We start from the raw sequence: 21,974 nt of genomic DNA on the forward strand, positions 1-21,974 counted from the left end.
AATGATCACAAGAACGGTGATCAAAAATCCCAGAACCACACGGGGGGACCTAGTGAATGACCTGCTGAGAGCTGGGACCAAAGTAACAAAGGCTACCATCAGTAACACACTACGCCGCCAGGGACTCAAATCCTGCAGTGCCAGACGTGTCCCCCTGCTAAAGGCAGTACATGTGCAGGCCCGTCTGAAGTTTGCTAGAGAGCATTTGGATGATCCAGAAGAGGATTGGGAGAATGTCATATGGTCAGATGAAACCAAAATAGAACTTTTTGGTAACAACTCTACTCGTCGTGTTTGGAGGAGAAAGAATGCTGAGTTGCATCCAAAGAACACCATACCTACTGTAAAGCATGGGGGTGGAAACATCATGCTTTGGGGCTGTTTTTCTGCAAAGGGACCAGGACGACTGCTCCGTGTAAAGGAAAGAATGAATGGGGCCATGTATCGTCAGATTTTGAGTGAAAACCTCCTTCCATCAGCAAGGGCATTGAAGATGAAACGTGGCTGGGTCTTTCAGCATGACAACGATCCCAAACACACTGCCCGGGTAACAAAGGAGTGGCTTCGTAAGAAGCATTTCAAGGTCCTGGAGTGGCCGAGCCAGTCTCCAGATCTCAACCCCATAGAAAATCTTTGGAGGGAGTTGAAAGTCCGTGTTGCCCAGCGACAGCCCCAAAACATCACTGCTCTAGAGGAGATCTGCATGGAGGAATGGGCCAAAATACCAGCAACAGTTTGTGAAAACCTTGTGAAGACTTACAGAAAACGTTTGACCTCTGTCATTGCCAACAGAGGGTATATAACAAAGTACTGAGATGAACTTTTGTTATTGACCAAATACTTATTTTCCACCATAATTTGCAAATAAATTCTTTAAAAATCAGACAATGTCATTTTCTGGATTTTTTTTCCTCATTTTGTCTCTCATAGTTGAGGTATACCTATGATGAAAATTACAGGCCTCTCTCATCTTTTTAAGTGGGAGAACTTGCACAATTGGTGGCTGACTAAATACTTTTTTGCCCCACTGTATAGATTCACCCAGTGTGTTTTCAAATAAATAGCGAGGGGGACGTACCCCACTTACACAGCACAGTGTGTTGTCAATCCTATCTCGGTTTATTTGTGGGAGTATCCTCCTCCCAGTATTGGTGTATTTCTTTCTCAATAAATATATATAAGAGAAGAGAAAGCGTACTTGAACATATAGCAAATGTTTATTTTTCCAAAGATACAATAAAATAGGACAACAATGGACCACAGCACCTGCACAACAAAGATGAAAAAAAGCACTTAACTTTGTTCAGGGGATCAGGTCCAGGGGATCAGGTCCTCAGGAAGACCTGGTATGGTTGAAACGCGTTGATGGAGAGTCTGGGACATATCTAAGAGACCTACACCACTGCATTGCCTTACTTCTCAATTCAGGGGTATCAGTCCGGACCTGATCCCCTGAACAAAGTTAAGTGCTTTTTTTCATCTTTGTTGTGCAGGTGCTGTGGTCCATTGTTGTCCTATTTTATTGTATCTTTGGAAAAAATAAACATTTGTTATATGTTCAAGTACGCTTTCTCTTCTCTTATATATATTTATTGAGAAAGAAATACACCAATACTGGGAGGAGGATACTCCCACAAAGAAACCGAGATAGGATTGACAACACACTGTGCTGTGTAAGTGGGGTACGTCCCCCTCGCTATTTATTTGACACACTGGGTGAATCTATATATACCAGAAAGGGCAAAGGTCGTGCTTTGAATTGGAGTCTGCTTTCTCTACCACGGATAAAAGATACCTTTATGTGTGGAGCACAACCCTCTTTTGGTGTGAGTAGGGTACGCTACCCTTCTTGAATTTACATATCCACTTCCGTGTAGCGGTGGTGGCCATCTCCCTCTAAACGACTGTGAGAATATATAATATATCATCCTCTATTTCTTTCTTTTTTTCATACTCCCTTTTGGAGAAAATAAGAAAAATTGCGAAAGAAAGAAACAGAAAAAGTCTACATCTGGAATTGGACTAAAGTAAAGATTGTACTACTCCATACTATAGTAATAGGTTACAGAATATATGTTGGTTTAGTGCTGCGCTCCGCCCTTTCTTATGGTTGAAAAGAATATAGAATCAAATGATGAATAAACCGTGAATATTGATTTAAATAAAATGAAGCTTTACTGGTACTGTTAAAGTGAATAAATGCCGCTAATTGTTAATACAATGATTCAATTAGTCCATCAATACGATCAATTAAGTGAAAAAATGATGAAACAAAACAAAACCAAAAACAAGACCAAAACCAAAACAAAACAAAACCAAGAAATAAAACCAAAACAATCAGTAGGGATCAGTGGCTCGATAATAGAACGGAGTTTGATTCCCACTGTAATGTCCTGCTTGAGATTTCTGTGTGTTATATGCACAATCACAGAAAAAATGATTGGATGAAATAGCTATACCAAAACAAAAAACAAAACCAGAGTTGTGAACGCTGATGTGCATCCACGTTACCGGTGACTTGTGCGTGCCGGATTGGTCCTGATTAAATAATCTTGCTAGCGTTAATGTGTCAAAAAACGGCGTCCCGTTATCTGGCAAAGTCTGGGGGTGTACACAGTCCTTTTTAAAGGTGAGTCTTCAGGTACCTCTTTCACATTGGTGGTCAGCGGCGCCCGGTTTTCGGGGGAAAGTGTCTGATTTCTGTCACAGGTTGCCCGGACTTCTGGAGACTCTTGCAGTGGGGCCGCTTGCACACGGGGCTGCGCGTTAACACTGCACCCTGTGCTGCGGTGCACTCACTGTGAAGTCTCCCTGTCTCGGAGGTTTGCAAGACACTGTCACGGATACCGATGTGGTCCGTGGCTGTGCCTGCTTCACCTCTCTACGGGTTCCCTGCACCAGTCGGAACCCGTAGAGAGGTGAAGCAGGCAGATCCAAGCAGGACATTACAGTGGGAATCAAACTCCGTTCTATTATCGAGTCACTGATCCCTACTGATTGTTTTGGTTTTATTTCTTGGTTTTGTTTTGTTTTGTTTTGGTCTTGTTTTTGGTTTTGTTTTTGTTTTGTTTTGTTTCATCATTTTTTCACTTAATTGATCGTATTGATGGACTAATTGAATCATTGTATTAACAATTAGCGGCATTTATTCACTTTAACAGTACCAGTAAAGCTTCATTTTATTTAAATCAATATTCACGGTTTATTCATCATTTGATTCTATATTCTTTTCAACCATAAGAAAGGGCGGAGCGCAGCACTAAACCAACATATATTCTGTAACTAAACCCAACGGAGTAGTCATCCGTTAAGTGCGGCAGCTAGCCCAAGAATTCAGTGCGCAGGTATAACCCCCATTACTATATATAGTAATAGGTTGTGAGCGCGGTTTGCGACAGGAGAAACCATTTTTTGTATCTATTGTCTATATTGAGGGTTGGGTGACCTTCCTTCTCCTGTCTCTATTGCTGCTCCTTGTGCGCCAGTAGGATACTGTATCTCTTGTCTTTATCTCATTGTAAGCACCCATCACATTTCATGGCATGGGGGCTTGTACAATTAAAAATCGCATTGCATCGCATCGCATGCCGCAATATTCCAGGGGGATGCGATGCAATGAGATTTTTAGGAGCCCATACGATGGAAATCGTGGGCGCCGTTCTAGGAAACAAGTACCAAAATAATTTACAATACATCCAAATTCTACAATACATATAGAGCCATCCTCATCTAGCCCTTTAATAGGATTAAGTGAGCCAGAGCTGTCAGACTTTTGAGAAGCTGTGTGCCGTGGCACCCTGGGGTGCCTTGTAGGACTTGCAGGGGTGCCCTGGGTTGGTGGTCCAGGACCAATTCAAGTTATTTATGTCCAATTTAATAGTCAAATTGTGAACAAACAGAGGTGAATCCTGTCCATTACCACATAACTGATCCTAAGGATGAGATATACACAATATATTTAACTTAATATTTGTTTCTAAATTTCTCAATGAGAAACCTCTAGCCTAGGGCTGCCGCAAAATAATTCTGATGCTTCGGGGTTCCGTGATTCAAAAAAGTTTTGGAACCCCTGCCCTACTGTATTGTTCTACAGTATGTATTGTATTTCTGCTGAGAACAATAGATGGCTCACCATGGCTCTCCAGAGAAGGCTAGTTGAAAAAGGCTCCATCTGTACATCTTACCAATATTAATACTATGGTGCTGCTGTTTTTCACCTCACCATGTGAACAATGGGGCAAATGGAGCTCCAGGCCTCTACATAAAAATAAGCCCATCATCATGGCAGTAGATGATAACAAGCCCTTAGTTGATCACAGGGATAGGCCCTAAATCATAAGTATTAAAATTGTGTTTTTGATTTTCTGACAAATTTTGGCAATATTACTATACTTATATATATTGTGATGCAGTGGGTCTGATATTGCACACAGCACTGACCAGTGTTCATACTAGGGTTTTATTAGGGCAGGGCACTGACTATTCTGGGGGGCACATCTGCACATACTTAAAAGGGGGTGTGAAATCTTTGGGGTGGGCTGTGACTAGTGGCATGTTCATTTTCCATCCTACTGGGTTAATGCCCAGCACTTCCTGAAATGCTGGACTGTCTCAAGCTCTCCCCGCACTGTGAATAAATAACATTAGTATTCACCTGACATCTTTTCACCCAGTAGTAAATGTGCTTAATCCCCAAGTAGTCAGTGATTGTGACAGGTAATGGGGGGGTAGTAAAACAGAGCGATATCGGAGACTTTTATGTGTGTTTCCTCATCAGCCACTGGAATTAAGACAGTTTCTCATTCAGAGAATAAATAGGGTTACTGAGAAGTCCAGTGGCGCCTCTGATGTTCCCGTTTATGGAGGAAATGGTTTATATGGAGGAAGTATCTGGTTCCCCGTCAGCACTTGGTATGAAAGATTGTGTGAAGTGCACTTACAGTATATGGCACATAGGGCCTGATTCATGTTTGCAAGCACTGCAAGTGGGGCAGATGCAACATGTGTAGAGAGATTAGATTTAAGTAGGGCGTGTTCAAACTGAAATCTAAATTGCATTGCAAATGTAAAGCATTTGTGGGCTACATACAAAAGCTGCCAGTTATTACCCTAAACAGAAAAAAATAATATAAATGTATTTGCACCCCTTGCATTGCTGTGTGTGTTTTTTTTTTTTTTTTTTTTTTCAGACACAAACATGAATCCGGCCCAAAGATCAGGCATCCAACTTGTTCACACTTTTTTGTATATTGAAATGTCCGCTGTGCTATCACAGCAGTCCCGGCAGCTCACTGAGCGCATCGCAGGGATGGGGGTCCTTTTGTTACCTGTGTATCTGCAGCTCGTTCTTACTGCATCCCTCCAATGTAATTGCAAATTGCAATGCGATCCTGTGTAATCCTAATAATGTGCTCAAATTACATTGAATATGCACTTAATGAAAAATGGGCCCCAAAAATGATCAAACCAATAAGAAGGGGGCCTCACTTTGCACAAGTTAACTGAAACAGGAAATGAGCCAACAGATTTGTATAACCCTAAGACCACAGGATTCTGTAAAGTCATAACAGACTTGGGGGGGGGGGGGGGATGCGCTGCAACACTACACATGGGGTCACATATTTGAGACACTATGGGGTCTATTCAAAGTGGGCAGTGAAGGGAGTTTTTTTTGGCGAGGAAAGCCATCCTCACTGTCCAACTCCTTCTTGTTATATTCACTGTTTTGCTTAGTCTGCGAGATTCACTGAAAATTCAGCGAGTCAGCTGCATTTTGTGAAGAGCCTTGACCGTTTTAATGGGCACACTCGCCATTTCCACCGCACTGAAAAGAACCAGCGAGGTGGAAACGGCAAGTGAAGGGGAGGGAGTTCAATACTCTGACGGTGAGCTATTGATGCTGCTCGCCGTCGGAGCATTCCATAAACCCCTTTGGCTTTAAAATTACAGGTTTCTTTTTTCAAATTTATTTTAATATCTTTATTACTTTATACTTAAATGATCTTATAGTCAAATGGACTAATTTAACATTCATTTAGCAAACAAAAGACCATGATAAACAATTTCTAAAACCCTGTAAAGTTCCGCAGTCTTAATGAGTGCAGATAGGTAAGTGGGTCATAACTCGAACACGGAGAAGAAAACTATTTTTCGTTATTAGTATTTCGTATTTTAATATCCAGAAAATTTCCCGCCCCTTAAGTATAATCCTCCAGGGTCCATTTTGGTCAAGTCAGGAAAATAATGCATATGGAAGGTTCGAGATTCGCCCCCCATCAATGATTTCTACAGTGCTCTCAAATATAAGTCAGTCTTGTTCCGAGAAGGCAGGTTCACGCCTGCCTACGCATTGGGATACCCAGCGTCTTCGTAGTTTCGCCGAGGAAACGCATGCGAACACCTCCAACCCCCCCCCCTTCACCGTGCAAGTGCCGCAGAGAATACGCAAGTCTCCAAAGGTGCCCAGACAGAAGCCCTGTACATACACATAAGCGAATATGCGCATTTGCAGGGCTTCAACATTGGTCCCCTGTGCGAACATGCGGGGGACTGAACTGATCAGAATAAGGGCCGCACCACCCTAGTTACTTCTCTGCCAAGTGTACCTATGTTGTACGCATTTCAGTCACATCTGCAGGTGCAAGGGAGAAGGTGAACAGTAATGCGGCATTATCATGCAGGAAATGCCAATTCTAGCAAAAATGTGTATGTTTCCTGGAGTATCATCTGCACCACTTACGGCCTTGTAAAAGTGTGCTTTGAGGATAACAAGTATCAAGCCAAGGGTAAAAAATAGGCGCATCACAAGATGCATTCAGCTGTGCATGCGGCCCACGGGATGTAAAGAGCTCATTTATCTCTGAATTGGGACATGCACATATAAATAGATAACCATGTTCATAAGAGGGTTGGAGGAAGTACCGCTTTACATATCACTGGTGAATGTATTGCTGTGATCTTGATCAAGGAATCTGTTGTTTTATTGATGACATTTGATAAAGTGACAATTGTACCAAGGTATCAATAAGCGTTGTGTTTAAATATTATAAGAAAGACAACAGTGAAGAAATATATATCCGTTCTAGCCGACCCCGCGGCCATTACGTCCCAGTATTTGTTTGATGGTGTAGTCCTGCTGGTTGCTAGCCAACCTCTTCTTGTTGTGCCACAAACCATGCCTAAAGAAACACTTGATTCACTCACTGCTGTCTCTGATTCTGCCTGGCTGCCAAGAACTCCCACACACAGGCATGTTTCTGTGGACATACTCGTTATGTTAATTCCAGTCACAGCCACGTCCTGGAATATTTCTACTTGCTGTAACATAATGGGTGAAATATAACTCCCAGTGCACATTTTCCATACTGGAAAGATTGAAGGGATCAGAACTGAAAGAACTGCATACATAAATTATTTTAATAAAAGAACAGATCAGTGACATTTGTATTTGATTAATACGTTAACCCCAAGGCTTCAAACCAACTGTGGGCCTGATTCTAAGTCAAGCTCTGTGCTGATATTCTCGATCTATGCTTTTCACCCGCACATGCATCTTAGGTCTCCTAAAAAGTCGCACAGCGCATGCGTTCCGCAGTCTTGGTGTGCAAAGTTGCAGGGCCATTTGAGACATAGGAGGGTATTAAATTAAATTCTGGACAAAAAGGGGAAAATTGCAGTTTCCACGTTACTAAAATACCAGCATTGTTATCCGTCATGTAAACCTTCACCTAGCCAGCGAAAATGTCTGATTCACAATAAAGGATTAAATCACTTCTGACGCTTTTCGCACCACCTGGGGCTTTTTCTCTTTGAAAAAGCCCCAGGTGGTGCGAAATGCGTCAGTGGAAGTGATTTCATTTCCCACGGAGCCATGCAGTCCTGTTTGGAGACTTGAAAAATGTTACATTAAACATCTGCCTCATATTGAACCAAGATGGGGAAAGGACTCAACCTGAGTGGTGGGATATTCCATCCTGTGCACAGACCATCTCCAGGTGAGAAGTGACACCAATCTGTCATCCAGCACCGACCCCTACTCCACGCATGCTGCGGCTGTGCACTCAAGACGCGCGCTCACGTCCGGTCCAGGATGAAGCCTCCGACTGAGGACAGCTAGCGGTGTGATCACCAGCCACATTGGGGGAACAGGCTGAGATCTCAGAGCCCCCACCAGGTAAAACCACTTACCAACATATCAGTTCAAAAACCGCAGTCCCTTTGGGCTCATCTGGACAATATTTGAAAGTGATTCCTGACGATTTTTCTTCCGGACATACAATCCAAAAAGAACACTTAAAAATATCCAATCTACTAGTCATTTCAGAACTGCCCTTTAATCAAAACTGATCATTTCAGGTCAGTGCCGGCATTATGATCATCTATGGTCGTGGGAGAAATCAAATTTCACACAGGTGCCACCTGTTTTATATTAAACCCTTTGTCGCATACTGTTGCAAATTTGCTACATACCCAAACATCAACTGTTTCATGTTGCGAACTATTTACTACAAAGCAATAATACGCGATTAGTTCACAAAACTGCCTGTGATTTTTTTTTTCATTATTTTTCCTTGTCAGTACAATACACAAGAAGCTTGAAAATATTTAAAAAAAATAATTAAAATCCTGCAACATATGTATACATATATATATATATATATATATATATATATATATATATATATATATATATATATATATATATATATATATATATACATACATACATACAGATCGGGTCTCCCTTATCCATGTATTCCAAAAACCGTGGTTTTTCAGAATATTTTGTGTTTTTGTTTTTTTTCCCCCATCCCTTTTTTACATACCTACTTTGTCCCCCAGCATCCAAGGCGGCCTCCGGGATCCTCTTCAGCGGCATCTCCGGTCCCAGGGGTGCATCCAAAACCAAAAAACAATTCCCTTATCCGAGGCGGCGTGGCCACGGCGGTAATGGAGAAGCACACACACCGCTGTGCTCCTCCGACACATCCTTCTACCCATCCTACCATTCTCCTTCCCGGGATCCGGAGACTGTTCCTGCTGCTGGGGGATTGTGCGCTGCATCAAACTACCTCCCTCCCATGACACTGGCTGCCCGCTGTCACTCCAGACACCGCTCTCTCTCTCCCCGTACAGGACACTGACCAGGCCACGCTGAGAGACCTGCTGCCTCTCTATATTGGCGTCGGCAGGTAAACGGCTCCTACCCGCCTCTACTGCCTAGAACCCCAACTGACTACTACCTGGGACCCTGACCGTGCCTCTCCTAGACCTCCGCAAGCCCTGCTGCACCTCCAGGTACCTGGGGCTCTCTCCCACATCCTTGGCATATAGCTTTAATGCTTGTGGTGCTACCTCACACACGTGGCTGAGCTGCCATTCTCTTTACCACACAGACAGCATACTATATATGCCCTGAAACCCTGCAATATTCTCCATTTGTACTACTCTGGCTGCCACATCTCCTAAACTACAGCTCTGGGGTCACAAAATATATGTTTATCTGTATCCAGGACTGTCTACAATATTAACCCTTTTGAGCTGCTCCAGAACACTTTTCTTATCTAACTATTCAATATTATGTACTGGATGAGAGAACATTAATCTGTGCCCTGATATTGATCCGATCAGGCCGCTGAGGACATTGCCTGGGCTCTACTTTTGCATTTTACAGTTTATTCTCCAATTTTTTACCCCACGCTCTACGATATACACCAAAAGACAATAGGGAAAAATCACCAGCAGTCTAATGCTGCAGCCAAACTGGAAAAATACTCCAGAAACCCTCCTACGCGCCACACGTCGGAGTCTGAGCTACAAGACATTATCGCCCCCTCACCTCCATTGAGTTCCACCTCCTCTGACCCGCCACTGGATCCTATGCAACTGGATGCCCTTTTGGCAACTGAAACAAGACCCCCTGACAAAATAGCACAGGTACAATCCGACCTCGCTACGTTTCGTCAAGATCTACAGCGCGTACGCGAGAGAGTTGGGGAGGTCGAGGCGCGGGTCTCCCCATGCTCTTATGGTATTTCTGTTGATGCTCTTGTGTCTCTGGTGCTAAATGGATGATGTGGTCAGTGTTAGATCCTGAGCTAATATATGTCCTACTTTCTCTAGAGTATGGCTAAGCTCACCTTTCTCAATTGGAATGTATGTGGGTTAAATGACAAACTTAAGATCGCTGTTGGTTTGGCCACATTAAAAAATATACCCCTGATATAGTTTCTCTAAACTTAGGCCCATCCCACCCATGGTCTTCTATCATTCTACATATACCTCTGCCTCTAGAGGCGTATCTATTTTAATATGCAGGACTGTACCATTTTGTATGGAGCAGGTGCAAACGGGTCCGGCAGGACGTTATGTATTCTTAAAATGCACACTCAACTCAATCTCTGTCATCTTAGTAGCTGCCTTCATACCCTGCTACTCCTGTCATCTGTTTAGGCGATTTTAATAATGTTTTGAATCCACAACTTGACAAACTATCCATCACTGGTTCCTCCTCACACTCCCACTCATCGACATTTGCGGAATTGCTCCTTGAGATGGGTCTGGTCGATGCCTGGCGTGAGAAACGCCCAAATATGAAGCAATACTCCTGCTTCTCTCTTTCTTATTCCTCCTTTTCGAGAATCGACCTGGCCCTTCTCTCGAGAGATCTATTGCCCCGCGTTACCCAGATCAAATATGAAATTAGAGGCATCTCCGATCACCTCCCTTCCCTTACATTATCCCTTGATTTCGACTGCCAATCTGGCCAGAGGGTCTGGAAGCTCAACCCCTTTTGGCTTGAACGTATGGGTCCCCTCCCTGGAGCTCGAGGCTGAGTGGGAGGAATTTTTTGTCCATAATTCCTCTAATGTTTCCCCTATGATTTTATGGGATACCTTCAAAGCATTTGCTAGGGGTACCCTCATTCAGACTATATCTGCTTTAAAAGCTCGATATAGGAAACAAGAGGAAGTGATGGAATTGGCCTGTACTACTGCTGAACTAGCCTAATTGTCAGATCGCTCAGAGATATTAAAAACTACATGGCTTCAAGCTCATAAAAGAATGGACCTCATACTTGGAGGCCAAGGACAAATATAAACTCTTATTTTCTTCCCACACTGCCTATGCTACTGGTGCCGGGTAGTTTTTTGGCACATCTGGCTAAGGGTGACCCCCCTCTGACCCTAGATGAAATAATTACCGCTATTAAATCCTTCCCCTCTAAAAAAAAAGCACCTGGTACTGATGGTATGCTGGTAGATTTTTATAAAAAAAAAACATTTAGATTTCCTCGCCCCTCGTCTACTAACCCTGTTTCAACAGCTGATAACGCAAGACTCCCTTCCGTCCTCTATGTCTGAGGCCCTAATTGTTCTTATCCCTAAGCCAGGCAAAGACCCTGCCCTCCCGGAATCATATCGTCCAATCTCCCTAATCTCCACGGATGTTAAGATCCTTGCCAAGATTCTCGCCACCAGACTGAACTGTGTCATAGAACACCTTATACATTCGGATCAGATTGGGTTCATGCCCCATAAATCAACTTCTATTAATCTACGTCGGCTTTTTACTTACTTGCAGTCGTCCTGTGGGGACTCCCGCTCCTCGGTTATAGTATCCCTAGACGCCGCTAAGGCGTTTGATTCTGTGGAGTGGGATTTCCTTTGGGAGGTGATGAGCTGGATGGGTACTGGCCCTGTGTTTATTAGGTACGTCAAACTCCTGTACTCTGGGCCGGTGGTGAGGATTTTGGTCAATGGTTTTGTATCCTCCTCCTTTCTCGAGGCACCAGACAGGGTTGTCCCCTCTCCTCCACCCTATTTGCTATCGCAATTGAACCCCTAGCATGTTTGATAAGACAATCCCCTGTTATGCACGGCCTCACATTAAGCACAAAAGAAGATAAAATTGCACTATATGCAGACGACATTCTGTTATTCTTACAGGATTATGTCTCCTCTATGCCCTACATTCTTCACCTTATCGATCAATATGGGAGATTTTCTGGCCTTTTGATTAACTGGGACAAGTCCTGTATTATGCCTCTATCCGGGAAATGTCCGCCCACTTCGGAGGTTTCGCTGCCTCTTCAGTGGTCGCACTCCTTCAAATACTTAGGTATTTTGATCTCGAATGACCATCGACAATTTATACCATTAAATCTTGATCCTTTGATAACAAATCTCCGTTCTAAAATACGGTTATGGACTAAGTTGCCACTAACATTAACTGGTCGGGGTAACCTAGTCAAAATGGTTTTCCAGCCCAAACTATTGTATGTTCTACACCAGTCCCCGGTGTACATTCCCCAGAAAGATTTCCATAGAATTAATGGTTTGCTTTCTTCCCTCATTTGGGCCCATAAACGCACGCGCATAAAGCTCATTGTATTGACGCACCCTAGAGACAGAGGTGGTTTAGGACTCCCGGCACTTAGGATCTATTATTATGCAGCCCAATTGTTATTTTTTTCGACAATGACTTACCGAATGTGAACCCTCTACTCTCCATGCCCAACTTCTCTCACAAACCTGCCCTACTCTTTCCCCCTTACAAGTACTCCTCAGTGCTGGTACCAGTTTTACCAATGTCCCCTTAATTAGTCAAGCAATCTTGATTTGGAGACAGGTCCATATCTTGATGGGTGGGCGGGGCTGGGACCCTGAAACCTCACTACACAATCATCTCTGCTCAGAAGTCTGGGCTAAATGGGGTATCTCCTCGCTAGGCGACGTATACATGGATGAGGTCCTTAAAACCTTTCAATCCCTGCACGCTGATTTTTCTGTACCTAACTCCTACTTTTTTAGATATCTGCAGCTGCGCCATGCCCTTTCTGTCCAATTTCAAGTCACACCCCTGACTCTATTAGACTCCCCAGTGAAAACCATGGTGGTGAATTCCCCCAACATCCACTTAATCTCCCAATTGTATTCAAGTATTCTATTACGTGTTCACTCCGAAAATTTGTCCCGACTTTGTGCTGTTTGGGAATCTGATTTGGGCCCCTTGGATGATGGGGTTTGGGAATGGGCACTCGCCGGCCCCCGCATCTCTACCTTAACTGTTCGGTTTCAACGGATCCAGTTCTTTATTCTTCATTGCATATATTACACACCTGACAAGTTATACCGATTAGGTAGCATCACCGCGCCAACCCATCCTAAATGTGGTGCTCTGAATGACTCCTTCTGGCACCTACTTTGGTCTTGCTCCTATATAACATCTTTCTGGTCAGGAGTCATTAACATTATAATACATACAGGTATCCCGAGCGAAATCCTTACAGCGGCAGTAAGTTTATTGGCCACCCTGGAAGATGACACTTTAGATGTACCGACTAAGCGTTATGTAATAAACCTATGTACCCTAGCTAAGGTGTGCATTGCCAGAACCTAGCTGGCTAAGAACTCCCCCAACATACAGGCCTGGCTTAGATATCTAGCTAGAAAAGCAGGCCACAGATTTAATGCTATCTGGTCCAGATGGAGCGACTCGCAGTATGCACCTCCCACTACATACTGTAGATCCTCTCTACCAACAAATAGACATGATCGCCACTGACCACTGCTCCCACGTACTTATATTATATAATAGATTTTATGTTGAGATTCACCTTGTATGCCTTTTCACTGTCCCACATTGTCCTTTCCTCTTGTGCCATGATACCCCATGTCATATATCTGTATGATTAATTTTATCCCTCTTAGCATATTTATCGTTAACAGACACACTTGAGCATATGTTTGTTATATATACAAATCTTTATTTTTCTTTTGTTGCTTTATGTATAATCGACAAACTTTAAATAAAAATGATTGCATAAAAAAATAAAAAAATTCCCTTATACAAAATGCTTGTGGTCCCGAGCATTTCAGATAAGGGATACTCAACCTGTAGCTGTGAAGACAGAGATTGGAGGTAGGAGCAGATAGGGACTGGGGGTGGGGTTGAGGGGATTTGGGATAAAAACGGTCACCGCTCAAAGTGAAAGTAAAACCGTTACAGCTCAAAGTGAAAGTAAAAACGGCCACCGCTCAAAGTGAAAGTAAAAACGGTCACCGCTCAAAGTGAAAGTAAAAACGGTCACCACTCAAAGTGAAAGTGCATTGCAGAAGCTGTCATTTTTACAGGCTTTTAACTAGTCCAGTGAAGTGCTTGACAGAACAGATTGATTTAGTTTTCTTATTAAAATATAAAAAGCAAAACAGTAAATGTATTTCTCCTTTATATACTAGTAGCTACATATTGTGCACCAGTAAGCAGCTGAGAATTGGTTGATCTACGCAATTATTGCACAGTGTGTACCTAGCTATAGGCAATCAAACTCCTGTCATATAAATTCAATTTTTTATGTATTTCTAAACATAACATCAGATTTGTATGCAAAATATTAGCTTCAGCAGTACAATTGATATGACTCATAAGATTTGCTTAGCCAGGGTTTTATTACTAAGATCGGAGTTCCATTGAAGATGTGGCGTTGCCATGGGCAACCAATCACATTATATCTATTATCTTCTGGAAGGTGCTAAATAAATAAGTAGTAGATTCTGATTGGTTGCCCATAGCAACATCCGATCTTTAATAAGCCATACACGCTGCGATGCTGGCTGTGCGTTCTGTGCTTTGAAGTGCGCGCTCCCGCGGCACCTCATCGCACAGTACAAAAAGTATGTGCTTGCACATACTTTTTGTACTTTGTTTTCATCGCATTACATCGCATTGCATGCACAACGCATGTACAGGCAATGCAATGCAATGTGATCCGTGTTTGTTAAGCACGGAACGCACGCCCATATCGGGGCGTGTATGGACAGCAATAGAACTCCCATCTTAGTGAATAAACCCCTTCTTGTATAATATATGTTGCATTGATTCAGAAGATAAACTGATAATTCCATTCTGTGTACTGATAATGGCCAGAGATGACACCCTTGTGATTGTGTGTTCCATATTGGGAATGTGCTGCCATTGTGTCACTCCTAGATGTACTGAACTTGCTCTCTCTTCCTCAGGCAGTGACACTCTTGGCGGTTCCTGCCAGCCTGAGCTTTGCCACGCTTCGGGTACATGCTGCCAGTGAAACACAGACTCCTGCCAAAATACTGATGAAAGTAGAAGAGGTACATTTTCTGCACAAGTTACAATGTTAAATTTTAGTGATATAAGTAATCCCTATAAAGAAATGGCTTCAAAGAAATTTGCTCCCTACATTATTCTGTCTACAAGGTATCCGAGATGCACCTCTTTAGACATAAGCCCAACACTCAGGTTTTTAAGGGTGAACACTCATCAACCTGGGTTGGGCATATGTCTAAATGGGTCTACCCAGGTTAAGAGTCCAGTCCCCTACACTGCTTGCTAGCAGATATTTCCTGGGTCTTGCAACCCAGGTAGACAAAAAGAGTACCTGCACAACAATATATATTATTTATTAACTGTTTCTTATATAGCGCACACATATTCCGCAGCGCTTTACAGAGAATATTTGAACATTCACTTGAACATCAGTCCCTGCCACGGGAGCTTACAATCTATATTCCCTACCACATGTACTTGCACACACAGACATTCTAGCGTTAATTTGTTGGGAGTCAATTAACCTACCAGTATATTTTTGGATTTTGGGAAGAAACTGGAGTACCCAGAGGAAACCCACGCAAGTACGGGGAGAATATACAAACTCCCATGTTGGGAATCGAACCCATGACCTCAGAGGCTGTAATGTTAACCATTACACCGTCCGTACTGCCCCATATTATGAGTTCAATAGGACCCCATGGTATTGTTTTTATGCACTGCCCCCAACAGTCTAGAACAGGCATGCCTTGCTAAAACTATGGCAAGGTATGCTGGGATGTGTAGTTTCACAACAGCTGGAGGGCCGGAGGTTGGACATGCCTGGTCTACAGCATGAGAGGGAAAGGGACTATATTCAAGGCGCACAGTATAATATAATGTAATATTTGAACCCAGGTGGACAACCCAGCTTAGGCCTGAAAGGTTCAACCCTGGTTTGATGACCCGAATAACTCCTAAAAAAATGATTTGATGTGCACAATAGCGCTTGGAGATAAGAATTCAGAAGACCCGGGTCAATGGTAGACCTGGGTCCAGTGTGAAGGGCAACGACCTGGGAATACTTGGGGTGAAATGTAATAGGATGAGATTCAGAAAGTGAGAGATTTGGTAAGAAATCTCCAGTTTTTTTAAAGCGGCAATCATTTACACTGCAAAACCACTTTGATTTTGCAGTGTAAATGATTGCCGCTTTAAAAAAAACTGGAGATTTCTGCCCTTTCCCTCTCCAACCAGATCTGTCCCGCTTGGGCAAGACCACTCAAACTGACATGGGCCACAACTAGCATACCATACCTGGGAATCCAACTCCCCAAAAACCTATCTTTGATATATAAACTAAACATATCAACAATAATAGAAAAAGTTGTCTCCGAACTGCGTCACTGGCAAGACCTGCAACTATCCTTCCTGGGGAGTGCTCACCTCATAAAAATGATATCATTCCCAAAGCTACTATACCCCCTCCAAATTCTCCCGATCATACTATCCAGTAAAGACGAATCTCAAATCAATAGCGCCTTTCGCAGGTTTATATGGTCGGGCAAAAAACCCAAGATGAGTCTAAAAATCCTTCAAAAAAGCAAGAAAGAGGGAGGCATAAACTTCCCACACCTAGCACTTTACAACCAAGCGGCAATATGCAGATATATAAAAGACTGGCTAAATTCCACCAATAGCTATGCAAACTCTACACTGAAACAGCAGTTAATACCAAATATACATCTTATAGCCTTCTTACATATGTACAAAAGAAACATACCTCCTTCAATACGGGATAACCCTATTTTGATGTCCACCAGAACAATATGGTATAAAATACGCAAATCCTGGAACTTAAACTCCAAAAAAACCTTATACCTCCCACTTATGCGTAACCCAGCGTTCCAAGAGGGGAAATCGGGCCCCCCATTCAATATATGGACAAATTTGGGGTTGTCCTCAATCAAACAACTCACTAACACCGAGACACTCAAACCCCTCTCCATATCCCAGATTACGAGCACTACACCAAGCACAGCACTACACTCAAGCAGTTCTCAGAGACCTAACGAACAAAGATTGTTCCAACCCACTTGACGCATGCTTCCTACTACCTACCCAAACACCCAAACTTATATCCCTCTTCTACTCCACCATTAGGACACCCATTTTCTCACGCAACTACTCCACAGGTATTCATAAATGGACTGAAATCTTTCCGCATCTAACATACCCATACCCAGACATATTAGAATCACTACAACAGTCCCTACAAAATATGCCAAATATTTCCTATAAAGAAATGACATATAAAATATGCTACCGAAGCTATATCTCTCCATCGAGAGCCGCCCAAATAGGCATTACCTCCTCACCTTCTTGCCCTAAATGTACACACCCACGTGCAAATTTGACACATTGCTTCTGGGAATGCCCCAAAATACAAGATTTCTGGGCAAAAATCGTTGACTTTATCAACCACACAATGAAAATAAGATTCACCATTTCTCCAGAATGGGCAATCCTGGGAGTTACAAAATCATGCATACACAATAACCCAGAGGAAAAAAGATTCCTCTCAGTAATAGCAGGTGTAGCTAGAAAATCTATTTTGCAACTATGGCTGTCCCCCCTACCGCCCTCCATGCAAATCTTTGAAGACAAACTTTTCTTATTTTTTAGATTGACATGGTTGGGGACACACACAAACAACCAACAAACCCTCAAAAAGTTCCTCAATATATGGGAAAATTACATCAAATCACTTTCCCCAGACACAACACGTCAATTACGCATATGTATACCCTAAAACGCACACACTCCTGACTGATCCAGACATCTAATCCAAGACGATACGAACCTCTATCAGATCCTGATGCAGCGGTAAACTCTCAAGTTAAAAACTCACCAACGCAAGACCTGTGTGACCCCCGGAGACCCAGCGCAACCTCTTACCTCTCTCTTTACTCTCTTTCCCCATCCTATTTCTACATCCCTCTATACGTCTTCTCTCTAACCTTCTCCAAAGCCCTTCCATCCTTCTAAGAATCAGCCCCCAAATTCCCTCTCACAATCTTACCCTCCCCCTCTTCCTTTAACCTGAAACCCCTAACCAAGTTCAAACTATATCCCCCAAACTTTACCTATGTATTATTATTGACACAGAAAGCACTCGTGTGATAAGCAAGATTTGGATATGTAAAGTGTGTATTTGCATATATCAAGAAAATTCACACAAAAAAGACCATACCAAACAGAAAACCAATGCTGATGTGTCGTGTTAAAAATGTTTATTACTGTTCAATTGTTAAATGTAAAATTTCCTTGGTATATACATGATCTTGGAGCATAGCTGTTCTGTCCCTCCCAAACTCAAATACAGGGACTGCCGCAGAGTCTACCACAGAAGCAACACCATGCCAACAAAAATCTGCAAAAATGAATAATTAATCCTGTTATTATGTACAATATAATGCTAAACATTTACTGTACTCTCAGAACCTATGTATCCAAAATGTATGCTATCATGTACAATGTATTACCAAATAAAAATGTATGGTAAAAAAAAAAAAAAAACTGGAGATTTCTTACCAAATCTCTCACCTTCTGAATCTCTCATCCTATTACATTTCGCCCCTGGGGGGGGGTAACCCAGGTTTGAAATAGTTCTCTGTATCCTGGCTCCGAGCCAGGTTAAAGCCAGGTAATTATGAAAGGACTTTAGACGTTCCGTGACCATATATTCCGAAGCGCTGGTTTCTTGTACATTGATTGTAGCGTTAATGTGAATGTTGGCTCAGCTGATGACTAGCAGATAGCGACTTTATGGAAGGAATTTCCTCAACACGTTTGTTTTTCTCTTGAATAATACAATTTTGATCTGAGCATTAATACATGGTTAATATTTAATTATATGGCATTTACTAAGAAAAATAGATTGGTTAGTAAATGGTTTCTGTTTTTTTTTTTTTTAATTGACATTCTAATAAGTGTCTGTTACAGGCATTGTGCGTCATTGGTTATGGCTGTTTTTTTTTTCTCTTTAAATATTTGCAGCTTTCCCTGTACTCCACCCCAGTACAAGAAGCCAGATATGTTGAAGAGAAACAGACAGAGCTGGAGGAGGGGATCTCATGGCTGAGAGAATCTGTGTCCCCATATACTAGCTGGTGCCAGGTACTGCCTCACATACATGCTCACTGGGGGAATAGACATGTCACGTCTAATGCTTTTACCTTTCAGTGTGTCTTGGCATAGCGACCTATTATCCTGACTTGTCTCCAGGACAGATCAAATGGATGTACAGTACATTCCCTGCCATGTTACAAGTATCAGGTTGTTGTACCTGGTGATTTCAGACTTTGCTGTCCCTTCCACACCCCTCTCATCACATTCAATACAATCTTGTTTTTTAGTGCGCATTGGTGCCCAGCTGCTTCCATCACACCGTTCGACATGTTATGCTGGCCATACACTAGACCACAGGTTCTCAAAGCCGGTCCTCAGGACCCCACGCAGTGCATGTTTTGCAGGTTTCCTCACAGAATCACAAGTGAAATAATTAGCTCCACCTGTGGCTCTTTTTTAAAATGTGCCAATGAGTCCTGAATGCACCTGTGCATCTCCCGGGTGACCTGGAAAACGTGAACTGTGTGGGGTCCTGAGGACCGAGTTTGAGAACCCCTGCTCTAGACAGACTTTCATCCAACTAGTTGGTTCAGTTGAATACAAATCTGGAGTAAATGTAATTTGTAATGCAATAGTTTGCTCCCAAAATCTGTAAACAGACAAAAAACTGTCACTCAGTAGTTGAATCTGTTTGATTTAAACAATTTGACTGAATGTTTTTGTACATTTTACTGGGTTTTTTTATAGTAATTTGCTCCCTTAAGGTGGCCATACATCAGAAAGACCGGTCTTACAATCATAATTGTGTCCAATTTCCCTTCAACTCTCCGGCAGTCCTTGGTGGTTTTTCGACACACAATGTACTCACAATCTGTCATACAATCCATCTGCTGCATGATTGTATGATTGAAGCTTCATTTAAATGGGGGCTGCCCTACTAGGATCAAAAGGATAGGAGTACCTATATGTATTTATTTTTTTAATTTACAGGTTGCCAGCAACTACCAATTTGCTCACATCTGCTGTGTTATGCCATTATTAAATAGCCTTAATGAATCAATCCTCGGAAAACTGTTTTCAGAGTAGTGACAGAATTGTGCAAAAGGACGTCCACCGCTCTCTTCAGCCGCCCGCCCGTCTGTCGCATGGAAACTACTGTGGCTCCCAGCATCTTCACTGCCACGGGCCACCCGGAAGCTGCACCTCTCTTCTCTGCTAGTCAGGGAGGGAGTGTCACATGACTCTGGTTGTATGAGCCATCTATAAATTGACAAATTGCATGTACTTAAAAGCACGTGCAATCTGCTCCCAATCCCAACGGATGTGACGGGCAGCCCGTCAAATCAGAGGACCAATCCGCCAATCTCCTGGGGCCAGGAGATTGTGTGATTGTATGACTGTGTACACATGATGTGCACACAATCTTCATACAATCCATCTTACAGTGCATTGAGATTGTATGATTGGGTGCAATGTCTTTCTGATGTGTGGCACAGTACCAGATTTTCAGTCCAACCAACCAACTGCAGTGTACAGTGGTTAAATGGTTGGATGAAAGTTGGTGTAGTGTATAGCCAGCATTACACTTCAAAGACAGTAAAAGTCGAGACATTCACAAAAATATAGTAGCTAATTAAATTACAGCTACAGGAGACACGCATTTTTGCAATCTCACGATTAAATTTACTTATTAATTAGTTTTAGCAAAAATAAAATTACTTTCATATATGCTTAATATGTACTGTACTTACTATATAAAGATACTAAAGACCTACAGTATGTTGGATTGCTGCTTTGCAGGGTACAGCATATTGTGATTTAACAACTACAACAAGGGATAAGCTATTATAAACATAGGTTGAACTAGATGGACGCAAGTCTTTATTCAGCCTCACCTACTATGTAACTGTATGTAACACTACACTGTTTGAAAAAGAGATTGTGATTTATTTCAAATTACATTTCTCTTTCCTCTTCCCTGAATCAGTATTTGTGGTGCCTTCACTAAATGTTTCCTGTATTTAATTAACATGTTGCGCCAAACAAGGATCATTTGTGTTTTTAAATTCATAGCCATAGCTACATAGATGAAAAGTGTTGAAGGTTATGTACTATTGCGCTAACTGACTGTTAGTTTATGGAACTCTGCAGTGCCCAGAAATGTCATCAGTCAGCCTGCTCAGAGCTTGCCATGGGAACAGCCTGGTGCAGCTTGCTTTGGTGACGTGCTTGCTCTGATTACGTACGGCAGCATGTAATCCCCTCTGTGCCTCATTAGATGCGAGTAACACTAGTAATTGGCAGGAGACTATAAATAACTTGAATGTTATGGAAATGCGAGTACTATAATTAACAGAGGGGTGAAGTTCAATGTTGACACAAAGGGTGAAATTTAATAGGCTGAGATATTCATAAAGTGCGAGATTTGGTAAGAACTCTCCAGTTTTTAAAAGCGTCAATCATTTACACTGCGGTACGCGTCTTCCGACCTTTTCATACCCCCACTATCCACGTCGGAGTGGAGTTGATTTTATATAGTGCGCAGCGAGCCTTGCGAGGGGACGCGGATAACTTCACATGTTTTCCGCGGGGCTCGCTGCACTCGCCACACTATATAGAGTCAACTCCACTCCGACGTGGATAGTGGGGGTATGAAAAGGTTGGAGGACACGTACCGCCACCCCTCGCGGCTCGCTGCAATCGCCACGCTTCGGGTTGTCGTTGATAGTGGGGGTGGCATTAACAATGGGGGTGCAATTAACATAGTAATCACCCATCAA

At 42.6% G+C, this 21,974-nt stretch overlaps 1 protein-coding gene across 2 annotated transcripts in view; it reads left to right on the plus strand.

Annotated features, from left to right (window-relative positions):
• APOO (apolipoprotein O) overlaps positions 1-21,974 on the plus strand; it is a 58,753-nt gene that overhangs the window by 13,204 nt on the left and 23,575 nt on the right. For both annotated transcript variants that reach the window (XM_083172000.1, XM_083172001.1), the window contains exons 2-3: positions 15,021-15,128; positions 19,123-19,242. In XM_083172000.1, coding sequence (XP_083028126.1) covers positions 15,021-15,128; positions 19,123-19,242 — 228 coding nt within the window. The remainder of the gene's footprint in view (positions 1-15,020; positions 15,129-19,122; positions 19,243-21,974) is intronic.

This window comes from Crinia signifera, chromosome 2 (genome assembly GCF_055691185.1).
Source record: "Crinia signifera chromosome 2, ASM5569118v1, whole genome shotgun sequence".
Classification (NCBI taxonomy): Eukaryota; Metazoa; Chordata; class Amphibia; order Anura; family Myobatrachidae; genus Crinia; species Crinia signifera.